The 27366-nt window shown below is 49.4% G+C and overlaps 1 protein-coding gene across 7 annotated transcripts; it reads left to right on the plus strand.

The window, feature by feature from the left end:
* Positions 1-7: 7 nt before the first annotated feature.
* On the plus strand, positions 8-27224 carry DRD2 (dopamine receptor D2). Of its 7 annotated transcripts, none has more exons than XM_042034178.1 (8): positions 8-194; positions 16942-17245; positions 19441-19550; positions 19999-20135; positions 20659-20849; positions 21918-22004; positions 22637-22976; positions 23493-27224. In XM_042034178.1, exons 2-8 carry the CDS (start codon positions 16973-16975, stop codon positions 23684-23686), a joined length of 1332 nt encoding a protein of 443 aa, XP_041890112.1. In that variant the 5' UTR covers positions 8-194; positions 16942-16972; the 3' UTR covers positions 23687-27224. The 7 variants fall into 7 exon arrangements, with proteins under 7 accessions (XP_041890112.1, XP_041890109.1, XP_041890111.1 ...); XM_042034175.1 differs by lacking the exon at positions 8-194 and adding an exon at positions 218-1275; XM_042034177.1 differs by lacking the exon at positions 8-194 and adding an exon at positions 218-1103.
* The last annotated feature ends 142 nt before the right edge of the window (positions 27225-27366 follow it).

Genomic DNA, 27366 nt, shown 5'->3' on the forward strand with positions numbered 1-27366 from the left:
ATATTAAACTATAAGAAGATATTAAAATTTTGCAACAGCAGCTACACTTCCAGGAAATGGTTTCTCTTGGTATTTGAATTGCAAAGAGATCTCTTTACCAGCACAGGGAGTGTTTAAACAAGGAACACTGCTGAGAATTCCAGCCGGGGTTTTTAGCAAATCCCCAGGACGTGCTGGGACTGGGAAGGATGCAGGTGAGTGATGCCCCTCCTTGGCAGTGCCCTGTTCCGCTGCACCGGAGGTTTACAAGCTGTTAACAGCGGGAACAACACCTACAGCCCGCTTCCTCACACGGAAATTCCTGCTCTCCGTGCTGGCGGGCCACTCCATGCTTTCCCTGCCATGCCAGCAGCTGAGCACACGCGGGGACAGCGCTAACCTTGGAGCTCCGAGGGTGCCAGAGCTCCAGGAGCATCCCCGGCCGAGCATCCCCGGCGCTCACCTGCGAGTGCCTGCGCGGGGCAGGGCAGCCCGCGGGGAAGGGCTGGTCCCCCCCGAGGGGTTCCTGGGGGTGGGAACCCTTCTCGCTCCTCTCTCCGGGGCTGCGGTGGGAGCGGCTGAGCCCCGCCAGCCCCCCCGGCCCCGCGCTCCGCCCGGCGCTGTCCCGGTGCCGGGGCCGGTCCCGGTCCCGCATCCCCGGGGCTGGAGCCGCCCATCCCCGCCGGGGTGAGTCCGTGGGATTCGGGGGAGGAAACTTCGCCCCCTCCCCTCCCCTCCCCGCAGCAGCAGCAGCAGCAGCAGCAGCAGCGGGCGAGGCAGAGAGGGAAGCGCTGCGGGAATTCGCATCCCGCGGCCGGAGAAGGGAGCTGGAGTGGAAACAGGTTGTTGGGATCTCTCCGTGGGAGGAAGGGGCGGCTCTGCTCAGCCGCTAGCCAAGCCTGGGCTCTGGGAAATGGAGACGGAGCTGCTGCCTTGCCAGCCGGCGGTGTGCTGAAGGAGATGGACAGCGAATTGCTGCGGGAGAGCCTGGCCCCGGGATCGCCTCTTCCCAGGATGCTGAGCCACTTCCCGAGCTCCTGAAGTTCCAGCGGTCGCTGGCTCAGCCCGGGGTTAACCACGGCAAGTTCCACCTGCACCACTCCCAGCTGGCAGGGGTCAGGCAGGTGATTTTCTTTCTTTTTGCTCCTCTGCTTGTGCGTGAATGCTGAATACCAAAAAGTCTGCCTGAAAGCCTGGGAGAGCTTGAGAAAAGCCACGGTGGAGAGTTGTGGTGTTTTGGATATATTTGGCACACAGTACTCACACCTCTGCTCGAGGGATTCATATGGCTTGAAGGTAAGAGATTCGTGTCGTGATTTTCTTCCATAAATACAAATGTTGTGAATATCCCGGTGAGGAAACACAGACAGCAGTGGCTGCTGTGATCACCACTGCCTAGAGATGTAAATAAGGACAGGAGAAAAAGGAAAATATTTGTCGTTACACCAAAAAGATCCATTAAGCTGTTCCCTTCCGCAAGAGAAGAGGTGAGAGCGGGTTTTCAAACTGAAATTCAGGCTGTCTCATTTCTCCATCTAAACCACTCACTGCAAAGCAACAAACAATTGTTATTGTACGCTAAAGAGGCATCTGGAGTTGCTAAGAAGCTGGGCTCATTTTTAGAACTTTGATGTTTAACATTGCATAGACACAATGGAGAGCGAGAGTGACAGGGAGAAGTGGAGGAGGAGGATGTGTAGAGAGGATGTAATGTAGGTACATTCCAGCTCCCCAAGGAACAAGACTGTTCAGTCAAATTGTTTGAGGGAAAACACTCTTTTTGTCTCTTACCACATTCATATTTTTACATGTGGTAAGGCAAAACGACTTTCAAATGTAATGCTCAGTCTGGATGGAGAACAATCTTCCCCAGCGGAGAACAGGGGGTCTGTCACCCTTTCCTGAAGAACCCCTGGAAGGAAACCTCTCCGAAATACTTCTCTGAATGCTGCAAGCACATTTTGTGTGAGGCTCACAGTCGCCTTTGTCTCAACCATTCCTGTTTGAATCTTAATACTTTTTCCATTGCCCTCCCAGTTCTAAGTTCCATCCAGCTTTTGGAAACCAGTGGAAAGTGTGGCTTTAGGGCAGGGAATGAGCCACCAGGATGGTGCTGGGTCCTGCTCAGGGCTGGAGTATTTTTGGTCCAAATTGTTGTCTGGAGGTTGTTTCTACGCAAGATAACACATCCCCACTTGGTAATTCTCAAGTTTCTCTCTCATCCCGACTTTCCCATATGCCAGACATGGAGCTGCAGAGCCCCCAGCATGTGGAGCATGAATCACTGATCCTCAAGTGAAGCTCCAAGTTAAAAAGAAAAACAGCTTGGGTTGTGTTATAAATAACCAGCCCCAGGGTTATGATAGAGCTGGTCAGATAGGTTACACATGCAAAACAGCGTGGGTTAGGTTTCCTATGTGTTCGGGGTTTCATGGAATTATTGTTCTTTAAACACACAGTGGTCTTAAGAACTCATGACCCTGGTTTTTTATCTCTTTGAAGTAATTGCTTGTAGTAATCTAGAAAAAAACCCAACCTCTTGGCAATATTTCTGACTCCGTCAAGTAAAGAGCGCTGTTGTTTTTATCCCCCCCTCCTTAACTTCTTTTCCATACTGCAGAAATTCTGTTACATTCCAACCTTTCTTCCTTACTTCTGAAGAGTGTTTTTGTAAGAGAACTGTCCACTGATTTATGAACCACTGTGTAAAATCTGCTGTGCTTTCCACATTTCCACGTAGCTTCCACGGAAAAGAGGTTCACTGTCCACTGGAAAAGCACGAGTGCAAGTGTTAGGCTTTAGAGAGAAGCTTGTGACCCCTCACAAGCAGGGCACCAGTCAGTGTGGGTATATTTTACGTTGTACCCAGGCTCAAAAAGCTCCTTCCCTGTGACGTTCTGCTCCTGTGTCACTCTCACTCCGCAGGAAAGGCTTGGGCACGATTTAGACGGGATCAGTGAGAACACAGCGTCCCCCACGCCCACCCTGACGCTGCTCCCACACCCCAAATCACCCTGAGCTGAGCGGGTTCCACCGCTGAGCCTGCCCAGCTGAGGGGATTTATTGATTTGTCCCTGCACTGGTGTCACGAGGGCGGCACAGCGTGACCCCTCTCCGTGCACGCCGTGCCCCCGTGCCAGGCAGCAGGACACAGATTGCACTTCATCTGCTCAGCCCCGCTCAAGAGCCAGACACCTGCCTGGCAGAGATACTCAGCTCTGCCTTAATGGCACTTCATGGATGCTTGGAATTGTTCCCCCTCGCCCTGCCCCGGCTGTTCCAGGCTGCACCACCAGCAGCAGAGGCTGCAGGCCCGGGGCAGGGGTTAACACCAGGGACAAACCTGCTGGGAAATGCAGCTGGAGCAGAAAAACCTCACTCTGCAGCCAGGCTGAGGGTCTGAGGAGCTCAGAGCAGGGAGCACCCGTGACAGAGCTGCTCCCCCTCAGTGGCACAGGCCTGGCACAAAGAGTTCCATTCCCTGGCTGCTCTTCTCGTCAAACCCATCCTTTGCTCTAATCAGCAAATCTCCACCCTCCCATCCTCTGTTTACTTCAGCTTCAGAGTTCTAAATCAAGCTGATGGAACCATGGAATATCCTGAGCTGGGAGGGACCCACAAGGGTCATTCTGTAACAAATACCACACAGAAATTCTCTGAAACAACAAAACCCCTTGAAAAATACTTATCTTCAAGGTTTTGTAGCTCTCCAGTTATGAACAGGATGGATTTGGCTCATGCCCCTCACAATCCTTTCAGGATAACTCGTTTTCAATTTCACCCTCTGTGCACAAATTCCTCATGAACATGGAGGAAATCTGGGCATCAGAGCTGGATTTCCCACATGCCCAGAGCTGACATTCCAGTGCCAGGAGATGCAGGGCGGGGAACATGTCCACACTGAGCTGTAAAGCCTCCTGCCACAGGATGTCTGGATGCAAAGCATTCCCAAATGCTGTGGGCCCTGGGGAATTGCAATTCCAAGGGAAAGAAGTCCACAGATTGTTAATAAATGCATAGAAACCAGGCTGGCACAGCAAACAGCTGGGTGATGGGGGAGTGTTTGCAGACATATCCTAAACATTGCTCCATTCTACACTCTTGCCCAGGCAAAGGCAACGTTGGATAAAAGGATCCCAGACTGGTGGAATTTTGACCTCCCAGGGTCAAAAGGCCAGAGGAGAAAATAGATTGGGATGAATGTTGAAATGTATTAAGGCTTGGAATATAGGTTTGGAAAGCTTTGTCTGGGATCAGACTTTGCTGTCTTTTACAAATAAAAACTTTCAGTAACTCCTGAGGAGCAGGGAGACTGAGCAGTGAGTGCCAGGGTGCTGCCAGCGAGATCCTTCGGGGAAGGGGGAGGCAATTGTTTAAGTCCTGTCAGATGCATCATCCCTTGTGCTGTTACAAAACCAACCTATATTCAATCTGAAGTGATTGCTAATAACTATTAACTCCTCTCCCAATTGTTCCGCTTCAATCATGTTTTCTCTCGCTGTCCTTCACCTGGGTATTTTTAGCATTATATTTTTTTTTTTTTTGAAGATGTGACTATGTGTTCAGTTGCTGCTTCTCTGTACATCCCTCCCAATTATCCTGGTGGGTATTTTTCTCTCAACCCCCCAGAATGGGTTTATTTCTGGTTTACTCTTCCCTGTTGGTTTCCATGTGGTTATGTGGGAGGCTGCACTTTCTTTATCAAAGCAGAGAGCCATGATTAGTCCATTCAGAAAATGTAAATGCAGCCTTATGTGTTCTGGAGCGCTGGGGAGAGGGAGAGACTGCAAGGAGCAATAAAAGCTGTGCTAATAGAGCACAGCCCCGAGCCCTGCAGGGCTGCCTGAGCACAGGGATGGCCACACTTCACATTTCCCAAGGAGATAAATAAACCCACTGAGCTGCCTGGGGAAAGGTAATCACGGAGCAGCCTGAAGGAGAGACAGCCTCTGCAGCCTGTGCTGGGCACTCTCTTGGCTTTGTAGCTCCTTTCTCCCTCATTTAGCCCAAATTTCTCCATAGCCTTGGCTGTTCCGGTGTGAGGTGTCCCAGGGTCTGCAAACTCCGAGTGGCTGATAAATACACATCTATTTATCTGATCAATACACATATAAATACCTATATTTGATTCTGCTCAGTGCCCCAGGTTGCCAACTGCCAGCGCTGGGGATGGATCAGCAAAATCAACACCATTGAGAGTGCTCATTGCAATCTGCAGCTTCAGAGAGAGAAATGAACCCTTCACCAGCAGCTCAGGTTTTTCAATCAGCTCCCCTGAATGCTGCAGCTGACACACTCCAGCAGAGAACTTGGAGCTATTACCTAAAATACGGCACCTTGCGAATTACTTGTCTAAACTCCGTCCTATTTTGATATCTCAGGCAATCTGGAGCTTCAGCAAATTGAGATTCTCTGCAACAGGCACTCTCTGACCCCCAGCCCCTTTGTATCTGCTTATTTCAAGCTTCTGCATATCTGCATGACAGCTGAGAAAAATGTGATTATCTTTGGGATTACTGGAGTCTGGAATTAGATTTCCAACATTTCACCTGTTTTCTCTAAACACCTTTGAGTTCCAGCCTTATCTCCATCCTTGGAACCCACCCCAGAGAGGGGACAGGCCACCTCCAGCCTCCTGCTCTCCTTGAGACATCCCCACACAGATCTGGGAGGTGAATTTTAGTCACCCAGCTTTGAAAAGCCACAATTATAAAGAACTTGCTAATTTAAAAACCCCTAAAAATAGAACCCCCCCCCCCCACATTCACATACATATTGTTGAACAGGAAGAATCACTCATGTCCCAGTACGTGAATCATTCATCACCCCCATGAGGTTATGGATGCTCTAAAAATGTGTTTGTGAGTACTAAAATGGTGATTATAATAAATACTACGGGAATACTGCAGCCCACCATGTCCAGGCATGTGTAAAGCTCCTTATTTGCACTTTGATGGCAAAACTGTAAGAATTAGAGGGTTTTCTTTCTCTCACTAACTAGGAAGTCAAAAAGTCAACATCAGAATTTCCATGTGGGTAGAGTCCTACATATTGGTTTATTCTCATTTGTAAAGCAGGTTGTGGTCCATGACTGGGGCCTGTGCTGTATAACAGGAGGTTATTAAAGCATTACAGTTATTATTGTAAAGCATTATTGTAAAGCATTATTATAAAGCATTATTATTAAGCACTTTTTTTTTTTTTAAAGTGGCACATAAGGTACCTGTAAAATTTAGGTTTCTGCTTATCTTTCCTCTCTAGAAAATGAGACTAAAAGAGGAGTCTTCTCCTCAAACTTTGGATGCAAAGCAGGATTTAGTGTTTCCAAGGATAGCACCGAGGGAACTGCTGGGTCAGGGGGATCCCTGGCTCTGGATTTATTTCCAGACTGGAGACAAGGACTGAGAGTAAATTCCAGCCCATTTGGCCACACGCAGCTCCCACCCCCACGGATTTATATCCATGGATAACTCCAGGGCTTCCTCCCTGTCTGCTCAAGGCTGCTGGGCATTGGAGGCCTGCCTGCTGCTCTTCCCGAGCCCGGATCATTGGGAGTGGGTCAATATTATTTAAATTGCTGGCCAGGGAACAGAGCCAGGGCTCCCTGGAGCTGGGGCAGGCTCAGGGCTGGGAATGGACCAGGAGTACAAAGCTCAGCCCAAACGAAGCCGCAGCAGTTTGCACAGCAGGGAGGTGCTCAGGGCTGAGTGTTCCAGGCACAAAAAGCCTTTCCCAGGCCTGTCCTGGCCCCTTGTGCCCCTGTGCTTTTTACAGCAAAAGCTTTTGGAGGAATAAGGACTCTGAGAAGCCCAGTGGCTGCAGCACAGTGAGAGCTCGGGTGGCACAAACATTTTTGGAGCAAGATCTGAGGAAATTGGGCAGATTTTACCGTCCTTGTTGCCCCAGAATGTGTGAACATAGAGCACCTGTGGTGGGATGAGGCAGCACTTTTAAAAATGTCTTATTTTGATGCCCCAGTGTTGGTTCTGGAGCGCTGAAAGAGCCGGGGCTGGCTGAAAACTCCTCTGCCTAAACTGTTCCCGCTGGCAATCAAAGCAAACCAGCACCTGCACAAAGTAACTGCTTTTCTCACGACTTCTCTTCCTTTCTTCCCCCCACAACACAGATTCGGTGATTTCTCTGCCAGCTCACCCTGTTCAGCTGCAAAGGCTCTGGGTGCAGAGCTGCTGACAGGGGTCGATGTCCCAGACAAGGCATCACTCCTGGCACTGCCACTTTACCATTCCCTGGTTCCACCAGCAAAGCCCAAACGTCCTGTCTGGAGTCCAACCTGCATCTCCTGCGAGAGATGTTCTACTAAGGAAAGGAGAATCCATTCTGTGGGAGGATGTTTCTGCATGTGATGTCTGGTTCTCTGCACTTGCCTTTGTCATCCTTTCCAAGTGTTATTTTTATTTATCTCAGGATTTTTGGTTTTTTCCCGCTCAGTGTGAAGGAAGAATCAATTAGGAAATTACAACCCTGACAGCAAATGACAACGAGGGATAATAATATTAATAAAGTCAAGATTCTTTGGGGCTACACTTTGCAATTCAATTTTTACCGTTGAATTCGTGATTCAGGAGGCCTCAGAACCACAACCATCAAAATTTTCCTTAAGAGACAGAGTTTGTAGAGACAATAAACAGACTTTAGAAAAAAGAATGAAAAACCCCCCAGGCAAAGCAATTACTAAAGAGAGAGTTCAACAACTTGCACATGTCCATCAGCTTTCAGGGCTCCCATGAGGGTATTATTCTAAGACATCTTTGATGCATCAGGTGGGACAACACAGTGACCACTAAGAGTGGGTCTGATTCCTGATGTGAGGGAAAAATCAGTCACAGGAACAACAGCAAGCCCTGATTACAGAGCAAATCACATCAGTGATTTTTTGGGGATTTTTTCCTGGAGAGAACCACAGGCTCGAGCAAGGGATCTGTGCCTGAGCATGGAAAAGAGAATATTTATTTTAGGATGACAAAGGCCAGTGCCTGCAGGAGGCTTTTCTTGGGCTTCTGTGCCTGTTTCACCTTCAGCAAGTTGGGCACCTGTCTTCAGATCATGATTTTAGTCCTCTGCACTGTGATTTTTATTGCTGATGAATTAAACAGCCCTGGGTTTAGTCCTGCCTGGGCTTCCACAATAACTTGTACCCAGCACCTTAATTAAAAACATTAGAGCTCCTTGTAATGCTTCATCCGAAAGAAAATCTGCTCCCTGCCAAGCAGGTGGAAAATATTCATGGCTTTCCAGAGCCCTGCTAATGACTTTGTGGATTAAAGGGAAATGGAAATCATATGGAATTCACTGTCCCGATTGCCGGATTTAGGAATTGGGTTCGTAATGGATGGAGTGCGCACTTCCCAGCAGGCTGGAAATTTTGCTGACTGTGTAAAAGTCAAATAAAATTTAGGAGAGCAGCAGCTGAGTGTGTGCAGTGATCCCAGGGCTGGGACAGAGCGAGAGAAATTCCTCAAATCCATCAAAAAAATGGAGCTTTGAGTCGCACGTGGCTCTTTCTTTCTCTCACTTGAAATCTACTTTTGCTGCCTGTGCTGCAGCAGCTGAGGGCCAAATCCATGTGAAATCACAGCAAAAATCCCATGGGGAAGAACTCCATGCCTGGGAGCAATAATTCTTCCAAGAACATGAGCTTTTGTGGCAAAACAAGAAACAGCAAACGAGAGCTTGTGGCTGCATGGGTGGGGTAAGCAGAACAGAGAGGGGACACGGTGATGCAGCAGCGTCAGGGTGGAAACACAGAGCAGGGAGGAATTAAATACTGCAGGTATAAAAGGCAACGAACCGTTCTGTGTATCTGGAAGCCACTCAGGAAGGTCAGACCGGGAAGGTCAGGCAAACACTTGTCATGAGTGGCCCCAGGGCAGAGCAGGAGCCGCAGGACTCTCCAAGTCCTTTCCAGGATAACAGATGCTGCTTTCCAGAGCTGCTGATCCAGCACGATTCCTGCATGGCTCAGTGCCCGCTCTGGGGCAGCAGCTGGAAAAGGACGAGTCCAGAGGTACCTCTTTCTCCTCTCCTTTTGCCTGCAGAGACGACAGGGGTGGGTGCTGGAAGTCAGGATTTGAGCTGAATAGCTGAGCTGATTTAGCCCAGGGATTAAATGATTAAAGATCATTAGGATTTGAAATTTGAGGAGCACTGTATTATCGAGGAATACTTGAAGCCTCCTCGCCTTCCCTCTGTGATTGGAGCCACGAGGGACAGGACAATAATTCATTAAGCGTTTCCTTGGAGTTTTAAATGCAGGGAAGTGGCACTTGGAGCAAGCGGGAGCCACGTGAGCGCTGTGCTGATTGACACGTCCTCATCAAAGCTGCTAACAGCGACTCGGTGGCAAATATTAGTCACGGATGGTTTGGGGCAAACTCCCACAAATCTGAGGAAAAGAAGGGGGGAAGGGAAAGGGGGAAAAAAAGAACCCTCCTCTGGAACTCGCTGCTTTTGGCAAACATTTTCGCAAACAAGCTCAGGGGGAGGAGTGGCAATGGAAAGAGCAGATGTTCAACGAGTGCTTGGTGACATAAGTGGAGGGCAAATATTTGATGGCTTCAATCTGAATTATTATTATTTACTTTTAATAAAGTGTGGCTGAAGGACTCAAGAGCTGAAGTATCCCTGTGCCAGGTGCTGCATAAACGTGGGAAGGAGGGGAAGCAAAAAGGGTTTATTCAGCTGAGGAATTAACACAGTCTATTTCTGCAATTAAACTGTTTTACACTTCAAATGCCAAGTGCCAAAAAGTGAACATTAGACAGACAAAACCAAATAATGAAAAAAATTCCTTAAATATTTGCCACATTTTAACCAGCACTTAGAAGTAAATATTTTGTTCAAATTTCAGCCACTTCTGTACATAACTAAGGAGGGTGGGAAGTGAAGAGATTCAACCTTTCCAATTCCTCAAAAATAATACAATTGGCTCTGTGACTGATTAAGGGTCATTTGCAGACACTGGTGGACAATCTCAAACACAGCACAGATTCTACAGGAATATAGATCACCAGCATTCATGGAGCTGGGAATTTATTAGATTAGTCAGAGGCTCAGATCTCATCAAAGAGATTTGGCATTAGGATACAGATAAAGGAATTATGAGGCGAAAAAAAGGGCTTTGTACAGAACAGGATGTTGGGTCTATAGTAATGCAATATTTAATAAGAACCAATATCTTCCAGGCTGAAGAGCTGTCTCTGACAGAGACCATCTCTATGTGAGAGCACAGGGAAGGAATAAATCCTTCCCCTTTAGCCACTGAATATCAAGATGTGCCCAATATTTCTGGTTGTCTGTCCAAAGCTGAAAGCACAGAGTCAGAAATGATTTTTAAAAAGCCTTTTCTGCCCATCCTCTCCACCCAGCTGAGAAGTGCTCAAGTGGGCTGTGTCTGGAGCAGCTCCAGTTTGAAAAATCCATCTGCCAAATGTTGCAGAGATCAAAGCTTGCCCTGTACCCACAGATTCTTAAAGAGCAAGAGGAACCCATGGCTCTGCTCCAGGAGCCTGCCAGGCAGGAGTCAAACCTCTCCCGAATTCCAGGTGGGCAGGGGGAGTGCTGGGCTTTTCTGGGAGGAGATTGTTGCTGGAGGGAACTATTTATACCCCAAACTGCTCCTAAAATGGTTATTTATGAAAAAAACCCCCAACCAAACAGCACAGACAAATCCACTACAACCTCTCCTAGCTGAAGTTACTGGGTTTGACTGTTTAGCATGTTGGAGTGAGAAAATGTTCAAACTGGAGAATTTCTGATAAAACCATATTTGGTTGCAAGTCTTGAGTAAAGACAAGGCCTTAATCTTTAATTTTAGAGATTCCTTTTAAAATGGAATCTGGTTTTTATTAGCAGAAGGACAGGTTAAAGGAAGTTGCAGGAGTATTCCTCCCCCTCTAGGGAAGGTATCACTGAATTCTTCCCTTCCACGAGGACTTGCCAAGTAACCTGGAAGGATGAGATTTTCAGAGGGCCTGAAAGCAGCAGGCAGTGAATTCCCAGAGAAATTCATCCTTCTCCTGAGGGTCCAGCCTGATGTGTGCAGGAGCACAGTCCTGGGGAAGGTTCTGGTCCATCACAGGGATGAAGGACAAATACTCTATGAAAAAACTTCTTCCCTTTCCTTCCTGCAATGCAAATCCAAACTCGGGCAAAAATTCCACAGGGAAAGAGGGATGACTGAAGGAGCAACACCACAAATGGAGAACCGAGAAATCTGCCTTAAAACCAGGGCTCAGCCTCATAATTCTAGAGTTACAAAGCGATGGGATTGTCCTGCCAGCCCCTCCCAGAGACGGGAAACCCTCCCTGCATTCCAGAGGAGGAGCTGAGGCTGCTGAGGGTCTCTGCTGCTCGGGAGGGGGTGAATCACAGCCTGGAATTTCTGCAGGGAGCTCTGAGCAATGCGATTATCGGGCAGGGAAGTGCTGGGAACAGAAAATATTGTGGCATCAGCAAGAGCAGCTCGGGTGTGTGACTCGGAGGCCGCGGCGGCAGGGGGTTGCTGTTATCCACAGAGCCCCTGCTCAGAGCTTGCTGAACAGCAGGAAAACTGGGATTAGGTGCTCGGGGGGACCTGTGAACACTTTCTAGCAAGAGGATCCAATTAGATATTATGCAAAGCCAGGAGTGTTTCTGAATCAGAAGTGAGCAATAGCTGTAATTAATATACCTTTGATATCTTGGATAGCAAAGGATCTGGAGAAGGGGAGCCAGGAGAAAGGCAGAGGAGGAAGATTTTCAAGAGGCTTTTGGAAGGAGCCGATGTTAGAATTGTTGGTTTGATCGATATGAAGGTTGCAGTGTCGAAATTAGAATTCGGCCCCCTAAAAGCCCCAGCCTGGCCAGGATTTTTGTCTCTAATTCCATCCCTGTGGGTGCAGAGGTGGCCAAACCTCCTCCCTGTGCAACGTGCTGGTTCCTGGAGACCACTGGGAGGGCACGGGGAGTGTGGAAAGCAAAGCTCTGCCCTCCCCAAGCCACAGCCCCTGCTCAGAACCGCTCAGGTGCAATCAGTGCCAGGGCCCTCGGTGGTCCCGGCTGTCACCTCCCCGCTCTGCACTGAACAACTCAGTGCCCGGGGAAGTCACCTTTATTTAAAGCCACCAGGACTCTGCTGGGTGAATTCTGTGGCAGCTGCTCCTGCAGGAGCCCAGGGCAGGGGGATGGGGTTTTTCAGCAGCGTCAGCAGCGCTCTCAGGTCAAGGCAGAATTTACAATATTTGCCTCATTCCTGGCCTTTCCTCCTCCTCCTCAATGCCTGCAGACACCGTCCCCTGAGCAGAAATAAATGGGAAAAGGTTCTCCCTCAGTGCCAGCTGTTCCACACCGTCCTTGCTCTTCAGGGAACCACGACCAGGAATCCACAGCAATTCTGGGCTTACATGCAAAAAAAAAAAAAAAAAAATAGTTAAACTATTCCAGAAGCTGCTTTTTCTTTTTTTCCCCCACAAAACCCCTGAACAGGGAGACAAAGCAGCTCCTCAAACACACTTTCCCCTTCCCTTTCTCTTCCACCTCCTCCCTACTCCAAAAAAAATTTTTCCTTGATTGGAATGTCTTTGTTGCATTCTCAGTGGAGCCCAGCAAACATCTTGAGGATAGAAAGGATGTCAGTTTGACAGCTTTTCTATGGCCCATTGACTCCAAAATTTCAGAGGAAAGTGACAATATTCAGGGAGGCACTGTACTGTGCAAATTCCACTTAGACATTGATTTCTGTGAAAAGCCTTTGGAGAGGATCTGTCTGTGAGCAGTCTCAGCAGCCTGGTGGGACCTCTGGGCAACAGCAATTAGGAGGAAATATCAATCTGGCAAGATCTGCAGGCAAAATACCTCGGGGACAGCAGGCAGAGGCTGTTCTGAGGCTGCTGGGGGAACATCGCCCATGGGGGTATTGTCACTGGGGGCTTTGCTGTGTTTCCCTGCTGGGTGCACACTGAGTTCGGCCCCACAATTGTGTCTGGAGTCCAGAGGAAAGCTTAGTCCCTGAAAGCTCAGCCTGAACTCCAGAATTCATCTTAAATGTGTCGTGTCTGAGAAAAAACCTTAGGGAATTCCATGCAGAAGCAAAGGCTGCCTGAAGTTTTGGCAGGCAGCCCCCACATCTTTACCAAGCAGATGCTGCAGTGACACGAGTGACAGTGGCTGACACTCCTCGGGATTTTATGCCTGGAAGTGTTTGCAAGGAGGGTAAAAACCAAAAGGAGAGTTACACCTTTTTCTGAGGAAAAAAAGGTTTCAGATCCTGCCAGGGACACGAAGGGTTTTGTTGTGTTGTGAACATCCCACATTTGCCAGGGAGATCTCGTGCTTGCTTGCCACAAGTGTAATTAGATGATCCATCACGAGGAGCCAAGGAGAAATACTGGCACGGCAAACAAACATTTTTCAGTTTGCTCTCTGGAAAAGAACGGGGAGCTGACAGCAGAGGAAGGGAAACCTCTGGCTCTGCACTCCCAGCCTCCCTCCTGGCTGCCTTCTCCCACAGAGCAGATTCCCTCCAGCTGCTAGAAGACTGCTTCCCAGTCAGGTTTGGTGGAGCAGGGCCCCTCAGGGAGGGTGATGTGAGGGGGATGAGCAGCAGGGATGCTCGCTGGATGCTGCTGCTGCTGCTGCTGCACTGCTGCCATCGAACACGAGGCTGCAACCTTGCAGCCCTGTCCTGCCCTTGACCCCGCGGCAAATCCATATCTGGATTAGCTCAGCCACCCGGGACATCTGTGGGGACTCTGGGTGGGAATTAGAGTGGCTTTGCAGCACTTAATTCACAAGAGAATTTGTTCTCCTTTGGACTCTTTTTCCCTTTGAAACCAAGACTCTGTTTTGCCTCTGTAGAGGAACCTCAGAAGGTCAGAGCCAGGTGCCATTTGCACCTTTTCCCTGTGTTTATGATCCCTTCCCTCTCCCTTTTCCCCAGGAAAATGCAGCTTTCTGAGCACAGGCACAAGTGGGAAAGCACTCCCCTTTCCAGCCGGCTCTTTAAGTGCTTCTTTCTTCTCTGCTGAGGAACTAACAGCACTAAAATCCAAAGTGCTCCTCAAAGCAGGGCTGAGAGACTCACAAAACACCTTAACGGCCACCAAAATGCTTCCAAATGATGCCAGTTCTGGGCCTGGAGAAAAGAAGGTTGTTTTTAGGATTGAAAACTCAAACTCTCCAAAGCTGGGAACTAACAAAGTTGTCCATGTAATTGTAGTTTGTACCACGAGGATGTGTACTGGATACAGCCTTTGATTGTGTGATCACACAGCTTTAACTTCTAGGTTTTGGTGTTTAAGTCTCCCTATTTAATGCAAAATATTTGGAACTTCTGTTTCATTTTCCCAAATTAAAACTTCTTTTTCTAAAAACAGAAACACCCAATCTTTTCGTTTGTACAGCGTTCAACCGTGAGCTTTTAACTTTCCTCATGATGCATATAAAGACAAAAATTATTACTGTGAAAATAGTTCTATTTAAAGAAAAAAAAAAAACCTTGTGGAAGATATAGAAGGAAATGGAAGGAAATTTTGATTATCCAGGGATTTTTACACCCTCCCTAACCACCATTGAGTAAATTCCTGATGAATGGACACGAGAGACGAGCTATAAATGGTTCTTCCAACTCCAGCACGGAGCTGTAGCAGCCTGGAAAAGGCTGCAATTGCTGTGCCCATCTCCCTGTCTGTGGCCTTTCCTTTGGGAAGCCGATTTTGTTCCTGCAGGTCAGAGCTCAGAAAAAAACCAGAACACGCCCAAGGGGCTGATCCTGCCCATCCCAAACCATTCCATCCCTTTTACACCTCAAAGACACTTCTCCATGTCCCTGCGGGTTTTTTTGGTTTTTTGTCCCACCCTGCATTTTCTGCATGGTTCTGCCTCCTCGAGATAGTTTTGCATTATGAAAGGGCAACGGGAGAAGAGAAAAAATTGTTGCTGTATTTAGCATTGATTTTTTCCCCTTCACTCTGAGTCACAGAAGCTAACATTTAATTAATTTCTGACACTTTGACAGCTCCTAAGAAGACATTTGTAGAGCTATCAAGTGCTGCTGATAGCACTGTCAGACAGACACTTTTTGAATTATCAGCTATTAAGGACCCATATGCAACAAATTTCCAAGGATTATTATCCAAATTGTTCTCTGAATGAGAAAAGCACACAAAAGCTCAGTGAAACATAAAGAAACCATTGTTCCCAGGTGAATTTGATATTTGCAAATGTTTTGCTATTTTGATCACTTACATGGTTTAATAAATCAAAGTCACTTTGTCTTTTGCTAAAGGAAATTAAGTGGCCCTGGTTTGGGGTGTCTGAGAGCACGGCCAGATTTCCCAGTCACTGTGGTCTTTGTGGAGATGCAGCTTGGGAAACATGGAATATTTGCTCCTAGGAAGTACTGAGCAGGGAATGAGGCCACAGAAACACGGAATTGTTTAGGTGGGAAAAGCCCAGTCAGCCCAGCAGCAGCAGCACTGAAGCAGGTCCCCAGGTGCCACATCCACGGGGTTTTGAGCACTTCCAGGGACACTGACTCCACCACTGCCCTGGGCAGCCTGTGCCAGTGCTTGACAGCCCTGTCCATGGATTTGTTTTTCCTAATATCCAATGTAAACCTCCCCTGGCACAACTTGAGGCCTCTATGAAAGGCTCAGGGGCTCCCAGTCAGGTGTTGGCATTTCCAGCTCTACCTGCACCACTGGCTGGGTTATGGAAAGGTGAGGAATGATTTATAAACTGAGGGGATTCTCAAATTTGATCCCAAATTGCTTCTCCTTTGTGGAAATCCCTTCTCTCAGTGGGACACAGATGTGGTGTGGGAATATCCATCATTACAGCCCTGCCCTGGCAGTTCTGCAGAGAACCCACCTGACCAAGAGCTGAAATGTCCTCCCCACACAGCCAGGAAAAGCCTTTCCTGGTGGCCGAATATCCTGCAAGTCTCACTGCAAACGTGGAATTTATTTTTCATATCCTGGCACCAGAGAGGGGCCCCAAAACAGCAACACCCAGAACTGCCCTCACACTCCACATCCTCCTTTAGCTTTGTTTGTTCACCTCCCTCAGCACAGAGGAGCTTCTTGTTGTCTGAATTTCAAGTTAATGACACACAAACCTCTGTCCCAGCAGCAGAATTTCTTTAGTATATTGTGACAGCACAGAGAGACAGAAAAGGTCCAAAAGCCACATGCAGTGGATAAAACAAACACCAAACCCTCCGCAGGTTTAGGGATTTCCACAGAAGTCCCACGATTTCTCACATTGCCTCTGTAGGAGTGCACAGCACGTGGCCATGGGCCATGGAATGGTGGGGTGTTGCTGTGGTGACACAGTTTTCCAAGGAAAACCAGGAAAACCATCTTCCCAGTGCCAGGAGCTGCTGAGGGCTGTGGGGTGGCACCAGTGCTGTCCCCACCATGTTCCCCTTCACTCTGTGACCTCACTGGGGCAATGGCAGAGGCAGCCCAGCGCTGACTGCAAAGCTGCTGCTGTCAGGTTCCATTATTGTCACTATTCAGGTCTTGGGCTTTAAAATTTATTTATTTCACTGCTGGAGGAAAAAAAATAAGGAAAAGACAAAAGAAAAAAAATAAAAGGAATACAGCCCAAAGCCCCATGAAGCACACAGAAAATAAACAAAGTGGGTCATGGCACTTCTGCCCTGAGCTGTGCACACCTAACGGAGCAGGGAATGTCAGGGCACAAAAACCCCAGGTACTTTGCCTGACCCAACTTTAACACAGAATAACTGACACAGAAATCTGGGGGTGAGCTGGAATTAAAAACCAGCTTCTCGAATCCCTGCCTGGATCAGTTCTGCATCCCATTTCCAGCCAAACATTTCACCCAGGGCAGGGAGAACAGGCTCCAGGGGATCCCACGATCGAGGCAGCACAAGCCTGATTGTTCCATTTTTATTTTCCATGCTGACCTCCAATGGCCTCTCCAACACCTCTGCACCAGGGTGGAGCTGGCACCTGGCACTTGGACCCCCATGGATCCCCTCAACCTCTCGTGGTACGACGGGGACAGGAACTGGAGCCGGGCCCTGAACGCGTCGGACGCGGCGCAGAAGCCGCACTACAACTACTACGCCGTGCTGCTCACCCTCCTCATCTTCGTCATCGTCTTTGGCAACGTCCTGGTGTGCATGGCAGTGTCCAGGGAGAGAGCCCTGCAGACCACCACCAACTACCTGATCGTCAGCCTGGCCGTGGCAGACCTGCTGGTGGCCACGCTGGTCATGCCCTGGGTGGTCTACCTGGAGGTAAGGGTTTGGAATTCCTGGGTTAAGTAAGGATGAGGAGGGTTTAGCAGCCTGGAAATCAGCTCCTGCAAGGCCTCCTGAATTTCCCCAGAAGTGTTTTTCATTCCCTAAATACAGGTTTTTTCATTCCCTGAAGTGCAGGGTTCTTCATTCCTGAAATTGCATTTTTCCATTCCTGAAACTGGAGCGTTTTCGTTCCCAAAATTGCCTTTTTCTTCCAGATGGATGTGAGAGCAGGTGGCTTGAAACCCCACTGCTGCTCAGAGGACTAAATGACAGCCCAATTGCACCAGAAATAGGGGGTCAGGAGGGAAAGGACCCCAATTTTGTGTTCAAAACCACGCCATGGGTATCACACTGAAACCACATCACATTTGTGTGACTGGAAGGGACCCACAAGGATCACTGAACCCAGCAATCAAAAAAAAAATAGCAATCAAGGCCCTGTTTGTGAAGGGCTGCAGGAAGGCAGTTGTGGAAGCAGGATGGGAATCCACAGCTTTTATGTCACAATAAAGGAGAGAAAATCACTTTTCACACCTCTGCCTTCAGCACAGAACTGCCCCGAGTTTACAGTTAATTTCCAGGCACTCATTTCGGAGAGGGAATGATAACAGGAGAGGAGAGGAGGGGAAGGAGCCATAATCAATGAGCCCCTGATGCAAAGCAAAACAAACCCACTGACGTGACAGGGCTGCCGAGAGAGCACAATGCTAATTATCACTCGAGTTAATGATTGTTTTCATGGCACCCAGAGAACCTAAAGCCTCGTGCCTCTGCTGAAGCTCATTGACACGGCTGCAGGCTGGTGGGAGGGCAGGGGCTTTTTATGTCCTTCTGCTCTGTTCCTTTTTTACCACAACCCATTGGGAGAAGCTCCTGCTCCCTCACGTCCGGCCAGAAGAATCTCTCAGACCCTTTTAGTTTTAAGGCAGAAGAATAAACCACAAATGAGGCAAAATTCTCTCCCTTTTCGGGATTCATGTGTCCAGGTGGTCAGGAGCCACAGCTGCTTTGATCTACCAGCTGGACAATTTTCTCCAGGTTTTGTGTCACAAGCTTAGGCAAAAACTAAAATCAAAGTGAAACACTTAAAACCCCCCCAGCCTTGGTGCAAACAGATCTTTTACCTCCAAATTTTGGAGGTTTCTCCTACATAAATGGGAACACCAAGAGAAAGAATGGCAGTTCCCAGCTTCTCCCAAACCATGCCCTCAGGTTTTGCAGAGGTTTAGATCTGGCTGGAAACCTTTGCCTTTGGGCAAATTCTCCTCAAAGTTCCTGATGTAACTGTGTCTTAAGTGCTTTTTTAATCACCTAGTATTCATCTGTCACTCAGGCTTCAATGCAGTCATTCTTCCTTCTTTATGCTGCCTATGGTTATGTATATCAGAGCAGAAATAACTGAAGAATAGATATCTTATTCATTCTATTTTCAAATGCAGTAGGGCTCTATTTTTGTTAGAGGGAAATATACTTTTTTTTCATCACATGTCAAACACAGCAGTCCGAATAATTGCTATTAAACTTAATTGGCAAAGTTCAGCTTCAACAGCAAGAGAAGTGAAGAGAGAAAAGGCTACTGGTGCCTGGAAGTGTTATCATTAGTTCTTTGTCTTTAGCACATCGTGTGGGGCGTTAAAGGCTTTTCACTCTGAATTAAACTCGTCTTGTTCACCAGAAAAAAAAATATATAAAGGTGAGGAATGCCTACCCGGATTTTTTAAACTGAGAAATGATGGGAAGCTCCTGCTCATCTGCTGCTGACCTTTGCTGGGTGTAATTGGAAAATTTGTCTAGGAAAAAGCTGTAAGTACAATTAGAGGTGTTTGGGAACTGAAATGAATGTATCTCCTGCCTCATTCTGCTTTGAAATACTTCAGAGAGCTGTTTAAGCTCCTTCATCTTCCCTTCTGCGTTGGAGGAGCCTTGTGCTCCCTGATGTCACTGGAATGTGAGCCCAGGTTTGCTGTTTGGGCTGCCCAAATCCGCAGAGAGCAGCAGGGTGGAATTAGGCAGGATGGGATCACACCGGCCCTGGGGGGAATGGTTGGAAGGGGCAGAGCTCTGCCTTTGAACCAGTACAACCCCAACCACCCACCAGCCTCTCCATCCTGGTGCCAAACTCTCCTTTTGTGCCCTCTCAGCAGCCCAGCCCCAGAGAGTTGCTCACCGGCCCCGTTCTCTCTTCGCAGGTGGTCGGGGAGTGGCGCTTCAGTCGCATCCACTGTGATATCTTTGTCACCCTGGACGTCATGATGTGCACTGCCAGCATCCTCAACCTCTGTGCCATCAGCATCGACAGGTGAGGGCTCTGTGCCACCAGGCTGTGCCAAACCCAGGGCAGCAAGTCCCAGCCACCTCTGTGTGGTCTCATTTCACCTGGGGCTCGGAGGCTTGAAAACGGTGGGAGTTTTTTGAAGAGCAACTTAAAGGATCTCGATGAGCTCTGAGCAGGGATTTTGTCAGGAGGTGAGGAAACGCTGGTCCTGGGAATGCAGATGGGATTGTCTCTATGTTCCCATGAGCTTGGTCCTTCTGTTTGTATTCTGGGATGGTGCAGCAGGCCTTAGTGGGAAGCGGTGGAAGAAAAACTCCACGCTGAGCTGACCCAGCCTCACACCTCCTGGTGTGGCTGCAGCCACCCTGGGACATGTGAAACCTGCCTTGCCTCACACTCCTGTGCTGGGCCAGGAGCTGGGTGCAATGCCAGCCCTGGCAGGGTGACAGCAGGAGGTGTGTGTCCCCTGCAGGTACACGGCCGTGGCCATGCCCATGCTCTACAACACCCGCTACAGCTCCAAGCGCAGGGTCACCGTCATGATCGCCGTGGTCTGGGTGCTCTCCTTTGCCATCTCCTGCCCGCTCCTCTTCGGCCTCAACAACACAGGTGAGGGCCGTGCCACCTGCAGCTGGCTCCTGGCATCTCCCTGGGTCCCCAGGTAGCCAGGAATAAATGTGGGATCAGGTTTGAGGTGTACGTGAAGTGTTCTCTCCCACTGTCATCCCTTACTATTTGCAGGCTCATTCTGGGTCTGTTTCGTCTCTTGCTGTTCCAGAGCAGGTCTCAGATTCATCAGAACTGAGGTGATGCAGAAGTTCACACAACACCAATCTGTGTTACCTTAGCATTTGTCCACTACAAACTCAAAATCCTTCTCCTTTTAAAACACATGAAAAGGAAACCCTTGGGACAAAACCTTCCCTGAGGCAGGAGAGAAAAGGATGGACGGTTCAGCCAGCAGTTTCCTGGGAAGACTGGGTTGGGTACAGCATGGGATCAGCAGCCTTTAGCTGCAAGGCAAGCAGTAGCCAGGGGCTTTTGGGGTGATATGCCTCCCTACAGCCTGAGGGGAGCTGGCGTGGTGGTCCCCTCAGCGGGGACAACAATCCTGAAAGGTTTTCTCTTCCAGATGAGAAGGAGTGCATCATTGCCAACCCTGCCTTCGTGGTGTACTCCTCCATCGTGTCCTTCTACGTGCCCTTCATCGTCACCCTGCTGGTCTATGTGCAGATCTACATCGTGCTGCGGCGGCGCAGGAAGCGCGTCAGCACCAAGCGCAGCAGCCACGTGCTGGACTCGGACACGCAGGCCCCCCTGAAGGTACCCAGCACTCTCCATCCTCCCCCTCCCTCCTCCTCCTGCCCCAAACGACCCTGCCTGGACTAGGCAGAGCACCGGCTCGCAAAGGTGGATGCTGTGGTCAGTTTGGGGTCCCAGTTGCACGCTCTGGGTTCTCAGCTTGCTGGCTGGTGCTCCTCAGGCCTTTCTGGATCTCAGGGGGTGTTCCAGCAGCAGATCTGCACCAGGAGCTTCTGCATGAACCCAGAGCATTTCCTTGGGCTGGGTACCCAAGAACAGAGGCTGCACCATTGTCTGAGTCAGGCCTGCAGAATCACAGAATCAAGGAACGGTTTGGGTCAGAAGGACCCTTAAAGACCATGGGCAGGGACACCTTCCTCTATCCCAGGTTGCTCCAAGCCCCATCCAACCTGGTCTTGGACACTTCCAGGGATCCAGGGGCAGCCACAGCTTCCCTGGGCAACCTGTGCCAGGGCCTCACCACTCTCGCAGGGAGGAATTTCTCCCTAATATCCAGTCTAAACCCACCCTCCTTCAGCTTAAGTCCATTCCCCCATGCCCTACCACTCCAAGCCCCTCTCCAGCTTTCTAAGGTCTCCCAAAGCTCGGTGGCAATGCTTGGCACAGCTGGGGTGCCAAGCTCCTCCCTGGGAAGGACAGTTCTGCAGGGAAGCAGCCTCTGCCAGCGGGAGCTGTGTGTGAGGGAGCCCAGCTGGGCGGGCTGGGTGTGAAACCACTTGTCAAAACACTGCTCTGGCAGCACACGCAGCACAGCCGGGGGGATGTGCAGTCCCAGAGACTCCAGCTCCAAACTCTGCTGCCTCAGGGCCGCTGGAAAGGGGGCAGCGAGACAGGGACACGCAAACACCAGCAGAGCTTCGTGGCCTCCTTCTTCTGGTGAAGAGCACAGGGGGTAGCAGCCTCCATCACTGCTCCTTCTCACAGCAGTTTTCCATCCTGCTCAGCCCCTCAGCCACACTGATGAATTCCTGATTAATTCCTTTGTATTCCCACGTGCCTCCCCTTACCAGCTTCCCTTCCCAATCCCTCTCTGCCTGTGTAACCTCTGAGCTGGTGCTTGCCCCTTAGGACAAATGCACTCATCCAGAAGACGTCAAGCTCTGCACAGTTATTGTGAAGTCCAATGGGAGCTTCCAAGTTAATAAGCGCAAAGTGGTGAGTGTTAAAGAGAAGTGGGAGCTTTCCAGAGCCTTCAGCCTTCCCCTTCTCCCTCAGGACACAAGGTTAATTTATGTAGGGTGGGAGAAAAATAAACTTAAGAGCAAAGGTTACCATTCAATCTCAAAATTTAAATAGCCTTCCCATTCCTTGGAGTGAAGCAGGGGGTTTAAACTCACGGAGCTCAAAAAGCCAGATTAAGCTCACCTAAAGATCAACTCTAAAAGCCATGGCATTTGAACATTTTTGTGCCTTTGATTTCCTTCTCCTCTCTGTAATTTAAATCTTGGACTGCATTGGCTTTGTTGGGTTTTGCTAGTTGATTCCATTTTTATTCATTTGCATTCCGAAAAGCTGAATAAAATCTGTGGAGAGTGGAGACAGCATCTCCCCCACTTCTGAGCCTCTTTGTGCCAAAAAGGAGAATCCTCCAGTGCAGTTCTGTCAATCCCATCTGCCCAAAATATCCGTAAACACACCAGAGCCCTTTCTCCAGGCGCCATGCAGGGAGGGAGAAGAGGGATTGACTGCTCTCCAACATCATCCAGCTTCACTCTGTAAGGAATGTTCGTTGCTCCTCTCTGTGTATTTACCTGTCATTATGTTGTGGACATTTGATTCTTGTCCAGGAGGCAGAGAGTCACATAGAAGAGATGGAAATGGAGATGGTGTCCAGTACCAGTCCCCCTGAGAAAACGGCCCTCAAACCCACAGCACCAAGTAACCACCAGTTGATTGTGCCAGTTGCTTCTAATCGGGGCAACAACTCTACCCTGCAGGCACCCCTGAACAGCCCTGGGAAGGTGGAGAAGAATGGCCATGCCAAAGAATCCCACCACACAGCCAAGGTCTTCGAGATCCACTCCCTGCCCAACGGCAAGACGAGGAACTTGCTCAAGGCCGTGATCAGGAGGAAACTGTCCCAGCAGAAGGAGAAGAAAGCCACCCAGATGCTGGCCATCGTGCTCGGTGAGAGCGTGCCCTGGCTGCCCTGGGGGCCCTGCAGAAATCCCAGTGCCTGTGTCCAGTGCAGGCTGGTTTTCCAGCCCCCCCCAGAATTCATTTCACCCAATACATTAGAGAACAGGCAGGCAAGGGGCTGCCCGTGGGAGGGGTCCCTCCTCTCCAGCCACGCACCGCTGGCAGTGCTGCACTAAAGGTGCCCAAAGCCGCCCCTCTCGGGGGCATCTGGGCTCCCAAAATGGGAGAAAAGCTCGTGGGCTTTCTGGAACAAAAGGCAGCAGAGCTCAGCAATGCTGGCACCTCTGAAGGGCAGAGTTTCTGCTGTGTCTGGGTGCATTACAGAGCAGAGGAGCTCTTTAGTACCTGGGCAGAACACAGACCAGGGCACTGAGCACGCACACACCAAAATTCCTCTGGGAAACATATTCCCCTTCTGCCAAAGAGAACCTTACTGTTCTCACAGCCCGAGAATCTGCCCAGCTTTCAGCAATCAAAATCCTCCTCTCTCCTTTTCCCCCCCAGGTGTTTTCATCATCTGCTGGCTCCCCTTCTTCATCACTCACATCCTGAACATGCACTGCGACTGCAACATCCCGCCGGCCATGTACAGCGCCTTCACGTGGCTCGGCTACGTCAACAGCGCTGTCAACCCGATTATCTACACCACCTTCAACATCGAGTTCCGCAAGGCTTTCATGAAGATCCTCCACTGCTAAAAGTCACAAACAGCATCCGCATTTTTTTAGGAACGGAGGGGGAAGAGGAAGCGACGCCATTCACACACAGCAGGGCAGCCTGGGAGGGGGCTGGAGCTCTTGAGTTGGGCACCACTCAGTGCCCAAGCACCTTGTGGGGATGGAGCGAGGTGGGAGGGTCTCTCACCCCGCTGGGTGACCTCTGGACCAGTCCCAAGGGCGCTTTTCAGAGCCACCCTCACGCTGTGTTGGAAGTGGAAGTGCAAAAATTGAGGCGTTCTTGCTCGGTTCTCGCCCGTGGCCACCCGGCCTGGAGTGCACTGGACACAGAGTGGCCACGGGGCCGCGAGGAGGTAGCGCTGGGTCATCGGCACAACTCTCACCAAAGACAAGGCCACCCTTCCCTCTTGGCAGCAGGGGCCAGACAGGGCCTGTGGAAGCTCCGTGCAATAGCTTTGCCTTCACCTCGAGCTGGCTCACCCGGTGTTTAACTGCTGAAGCCTTCAGAAATTAAACAAAAACCAACCCAAAAACTTTCAGAGGTCCCCAGGTGGGTCGAGAAGGTTCTGCCACCCACAGACCCAAGCCCTGCAGCAGCGTGGGCCTACAAGCCACGGGTGGAAGGGAGAAGGGGGCATCAATCTCACGCCAAACCACTGCATCGGTGTAAATAGGAATAGGATGGATTTTGGAGCCCAAGCCAAAAAATAAAAAAGAGATGGAGAGAGAAACTCAAGGAGCAGAACCTTGTCTTGCATGGTGTACATCCAACAGGACCCCCTCATCTCTCATCAGCGATTTCTGCCCACCAGCATCTCATCTCCAGGCTCTGCCCAGGGGTGACGCTCCGGGGAGGGGTGGCAGCGTGGTGAATGTACAGACACGAGGACACTGTGCCAGGGAGGCCCCCGCAGCCCCAGGGGCACCCTGAGCACGCCAGCCAGGTCAGGGCTGGTTCTTCTCACCTAAGTCAGGGACCCCAAGGAGCACCTCGGGTCTGCTTTGCCTCTGTCTCTCCACAGAGAGTGCAGAATAACATTGTGCCTAATTTAAATCAACAGTCAAGGAGATAAAACTGTGCATTTTGGAAAAAGCCAGAATAAAAACCCAAGAAAGCCCCTACCTGGGCCAGCTCCTGAGTCCAAGCTGGACTCTGGAAAGGTCTGGATGTTTCCAGCATCCTTTACTCTCTGCTATCTATTTTTCCATGGATTCTAAGAATTGAAACCCCATTAGAGCCTCATTTCACCATGCTGAATCTGGCACTGCCAAACCCACGCTGTGCTTGCTACTTGTACTCAGTTCACACGATATTTTGCAATATCTCTGTAAATAAAACACAGCAAGGTGAATAAAACCATGTGGAAATAGGTCTGGCTAGAAATTCCTGCAGGATGTGGAGCAGCAGAGGGTTGCAATAGCCATAAGCAGGGGCAGGCTCCCAGGGTGCAGTTTCCTGCTGATTTCTAAAGGAGTAAAAACACAATTGGGAGAGCAATAGAATCCCTTTTTTCTCTATGCAGTTTGTGGAATATCCACTCAGTTTCTGCTTCAGATGAGGTTGAAGATCTGCCAGGGTTTCCTCCAATTCCCTGGATTTCCTGTATTGCTAACAGCACTGTCCTGTGCTGCTAGGATGTGTTCCAGCTCTGATTCAGGAAGAGATTATGCCAAGCAGCTCTAACACGTAATCTCAGCTGTTTTCTAAAATTGAAGCAGCAGTCCCACCTTAATCCACAGGTTTCTGTTCTAAACCTGGCATTCCTAGAATGGGCTGGTATCCGGGGGATCTGATAGTCAGCCCACAGCCTTGTGTAACATTTGAACCTGGCTCTTCATAGCTAAAAACATCCAAATTGCGAGCACCAACTTGAGAGATCTCAGGCACACATGAGCTGTTCCTTTTCCCCCCAGCTTTAACCAAACGAATTCACTCAGAGATGGGAATCAACTTGGACTCCTACCCCAATATTTACAGAATGATGCAAAGTCAGGAGGGTTTTGGGCAGAAGGATAGCAACAAGCTACTGGTCCATTTTCCAACTTACTGACAAGCAGAAAGATCCATTTGACTTAGGGAATTAACAGGTGGGAGCTGAACCAAAATAGTAAATATTCCATATATAGACAAAAAAGCTTTAAGGCATTTGGAAGTTGCCACGGGTGATGTTTGGCCTGTACTAAAACCTGGTGTGAGCCCTCAGGATAAGTGGAATGTGAATAATATCTTAACTTTGGGCTGTAATTTCACTTTGTGTCCAGTGTTAACCCAAGGAGAATCCTCATCTCCAGTGCTGTGTACCTTGCTCCCAAATTTTTTCTTCTGAATTTAGAAGCAGAACATTACAGCTCAACCCACCTGAACCACTACCTGAAAAACTTCCAAAAAATGTCATGGAGGAAAAAAAGCTGCTGGAAAAGGGCCCATGTCCTTCATGTGCTGCCAGCTTGGGCCAAAAATCCCCAGGTATCATTTCCCAGAGCTTCAGTGTTCGCTGTGAGGAATTACCTGCAGCCCATCGTTCATCCCCAGGACATTTTAAGCTGCTCCTTCCTAACACTCCAGGCTAAAGTGTGGGAATGTGAATATCCCCAGTGCCCTTGGGAAGGTGGCAATGCTAGCTCTGGCCATCTCTGCAGCAGGTTTTCCTTCCCCATAAAACTCCTGCACTTCCAGACAACAAATAAAGCACTTTGCACCCTGAACTGAGCCTGCGGAACCTTTTTGGAGACAGCACCAAAACTCATCCTCACCTCTGGCTTTCCAAGGAATAAAGCAAGGCCAAGAGCAAGGACAGTCTGTGCTGACACGAGAACCAGTGGCTGGGATGGAACCTGTTTGTAGGAGCTCCTCAGAACCCATCACGAGTCAGCTGCACCCCGGAGGACTCGGAGGCCTCTCGCCCACAGGTCTGAGCCTGGCAAATCCAGACCTCACTGTTCCTTCCACTCGGAAAAAAAAAAAACCCTCTGCTTCCCCAAAGACTTCTGCTGGCAGGACGTGCTGGTGGTGGGAAGGGTTCAGAGCTGTTTTCTAAAAACACCTTAACGAGAAGATTTCATTTCTTTGTTCCTCAAGAACTTCAGAGCCTTGCTCTAGCCCCTCTTTTGTGATTCATTATTTATAATTGAAGCTTTAGTTCTGCTTATTGAGTCTTCCTGTTTCTGCTTTCCCTCCCTGTGATTCCCAGCTTGCTGCAGCCCTGGGTGGGGCTCTCTGCACCCCCAAACAGGTTTGAATTAAAAGCCAGTGAATTCTGCCTGCACTGTATTTGCTGCTTGCCTGCTTGCTCCCACTCCACAGAACTGTTTATCTTCCTGGCTGAAGAGTAAATTCACTCCAGTAGGTCTAACCAGCTTATCCAATCCTGCTGAAATAATAATAATAAAAAAAGGAAAACAGGAAAAATAAAGCCACTACCTCTTGTGGTGAAAATCCCCAGTGCAAACACGACTCCGCAGGGAGTCAGGAATGTATAAAATGCCCATCACAGGTACATGTGGCACCAACCAATGTCTTCATGCAGCACTGTAATTAAATAGAGACTTGCACAAGCCACCCTGATGTTGATCTGGTTGTTTTGTTCTGTTTTACACCAGTGCTGGCGCTTGGCTCTGAGGGCTCAGGCCCCAGGGAGCCGCGGCTCTGCTGCAGAGTTCAAACACACACAGGAAAATCTGCCTTCACATGAGATCTGGCT

Source organism: Corvus kubaryi, unplaced genomic scaffold, assembly GCF_017639235.1.
Source record: "Corvus kubaryi isolate FWS band 111438036 unplaced genomic scaffold, C.kubaryi_AGA036_p1.0 37367, whole genome shotgun sequence".
Taxonomy (NCBI): Eukaryota; Metazoa; Chordata; class Aves; order Passeriformes; family Corvidae; genus Corvus; species Corvus kubaryi.

Bases quoted from the DNA above. Each gene is read 5' to 3' on its own strand.
- DRD2 (XM_042034178.1), top strand. From the start codon at position 16,973: ATGGATCCCCTCAACCTCTCGTGGTACGACGGGGACAGGAACTGGAGC. The intron at 20,136-20,658 runs GTGAGGGCCGTG...TTTCTCTTCCAG, and splicing joins CTTCGGCCTCAACAACACAG to ATGAGAAGGAGTGCATCATT. The intron at 22,977-23,492 runs GTGAGAGCGTGC...TTTCCCCCCCAG, and splicing joins GATGCTGGCCATCGTGCTCG to GTGTTTTCATCATCTGCTGG.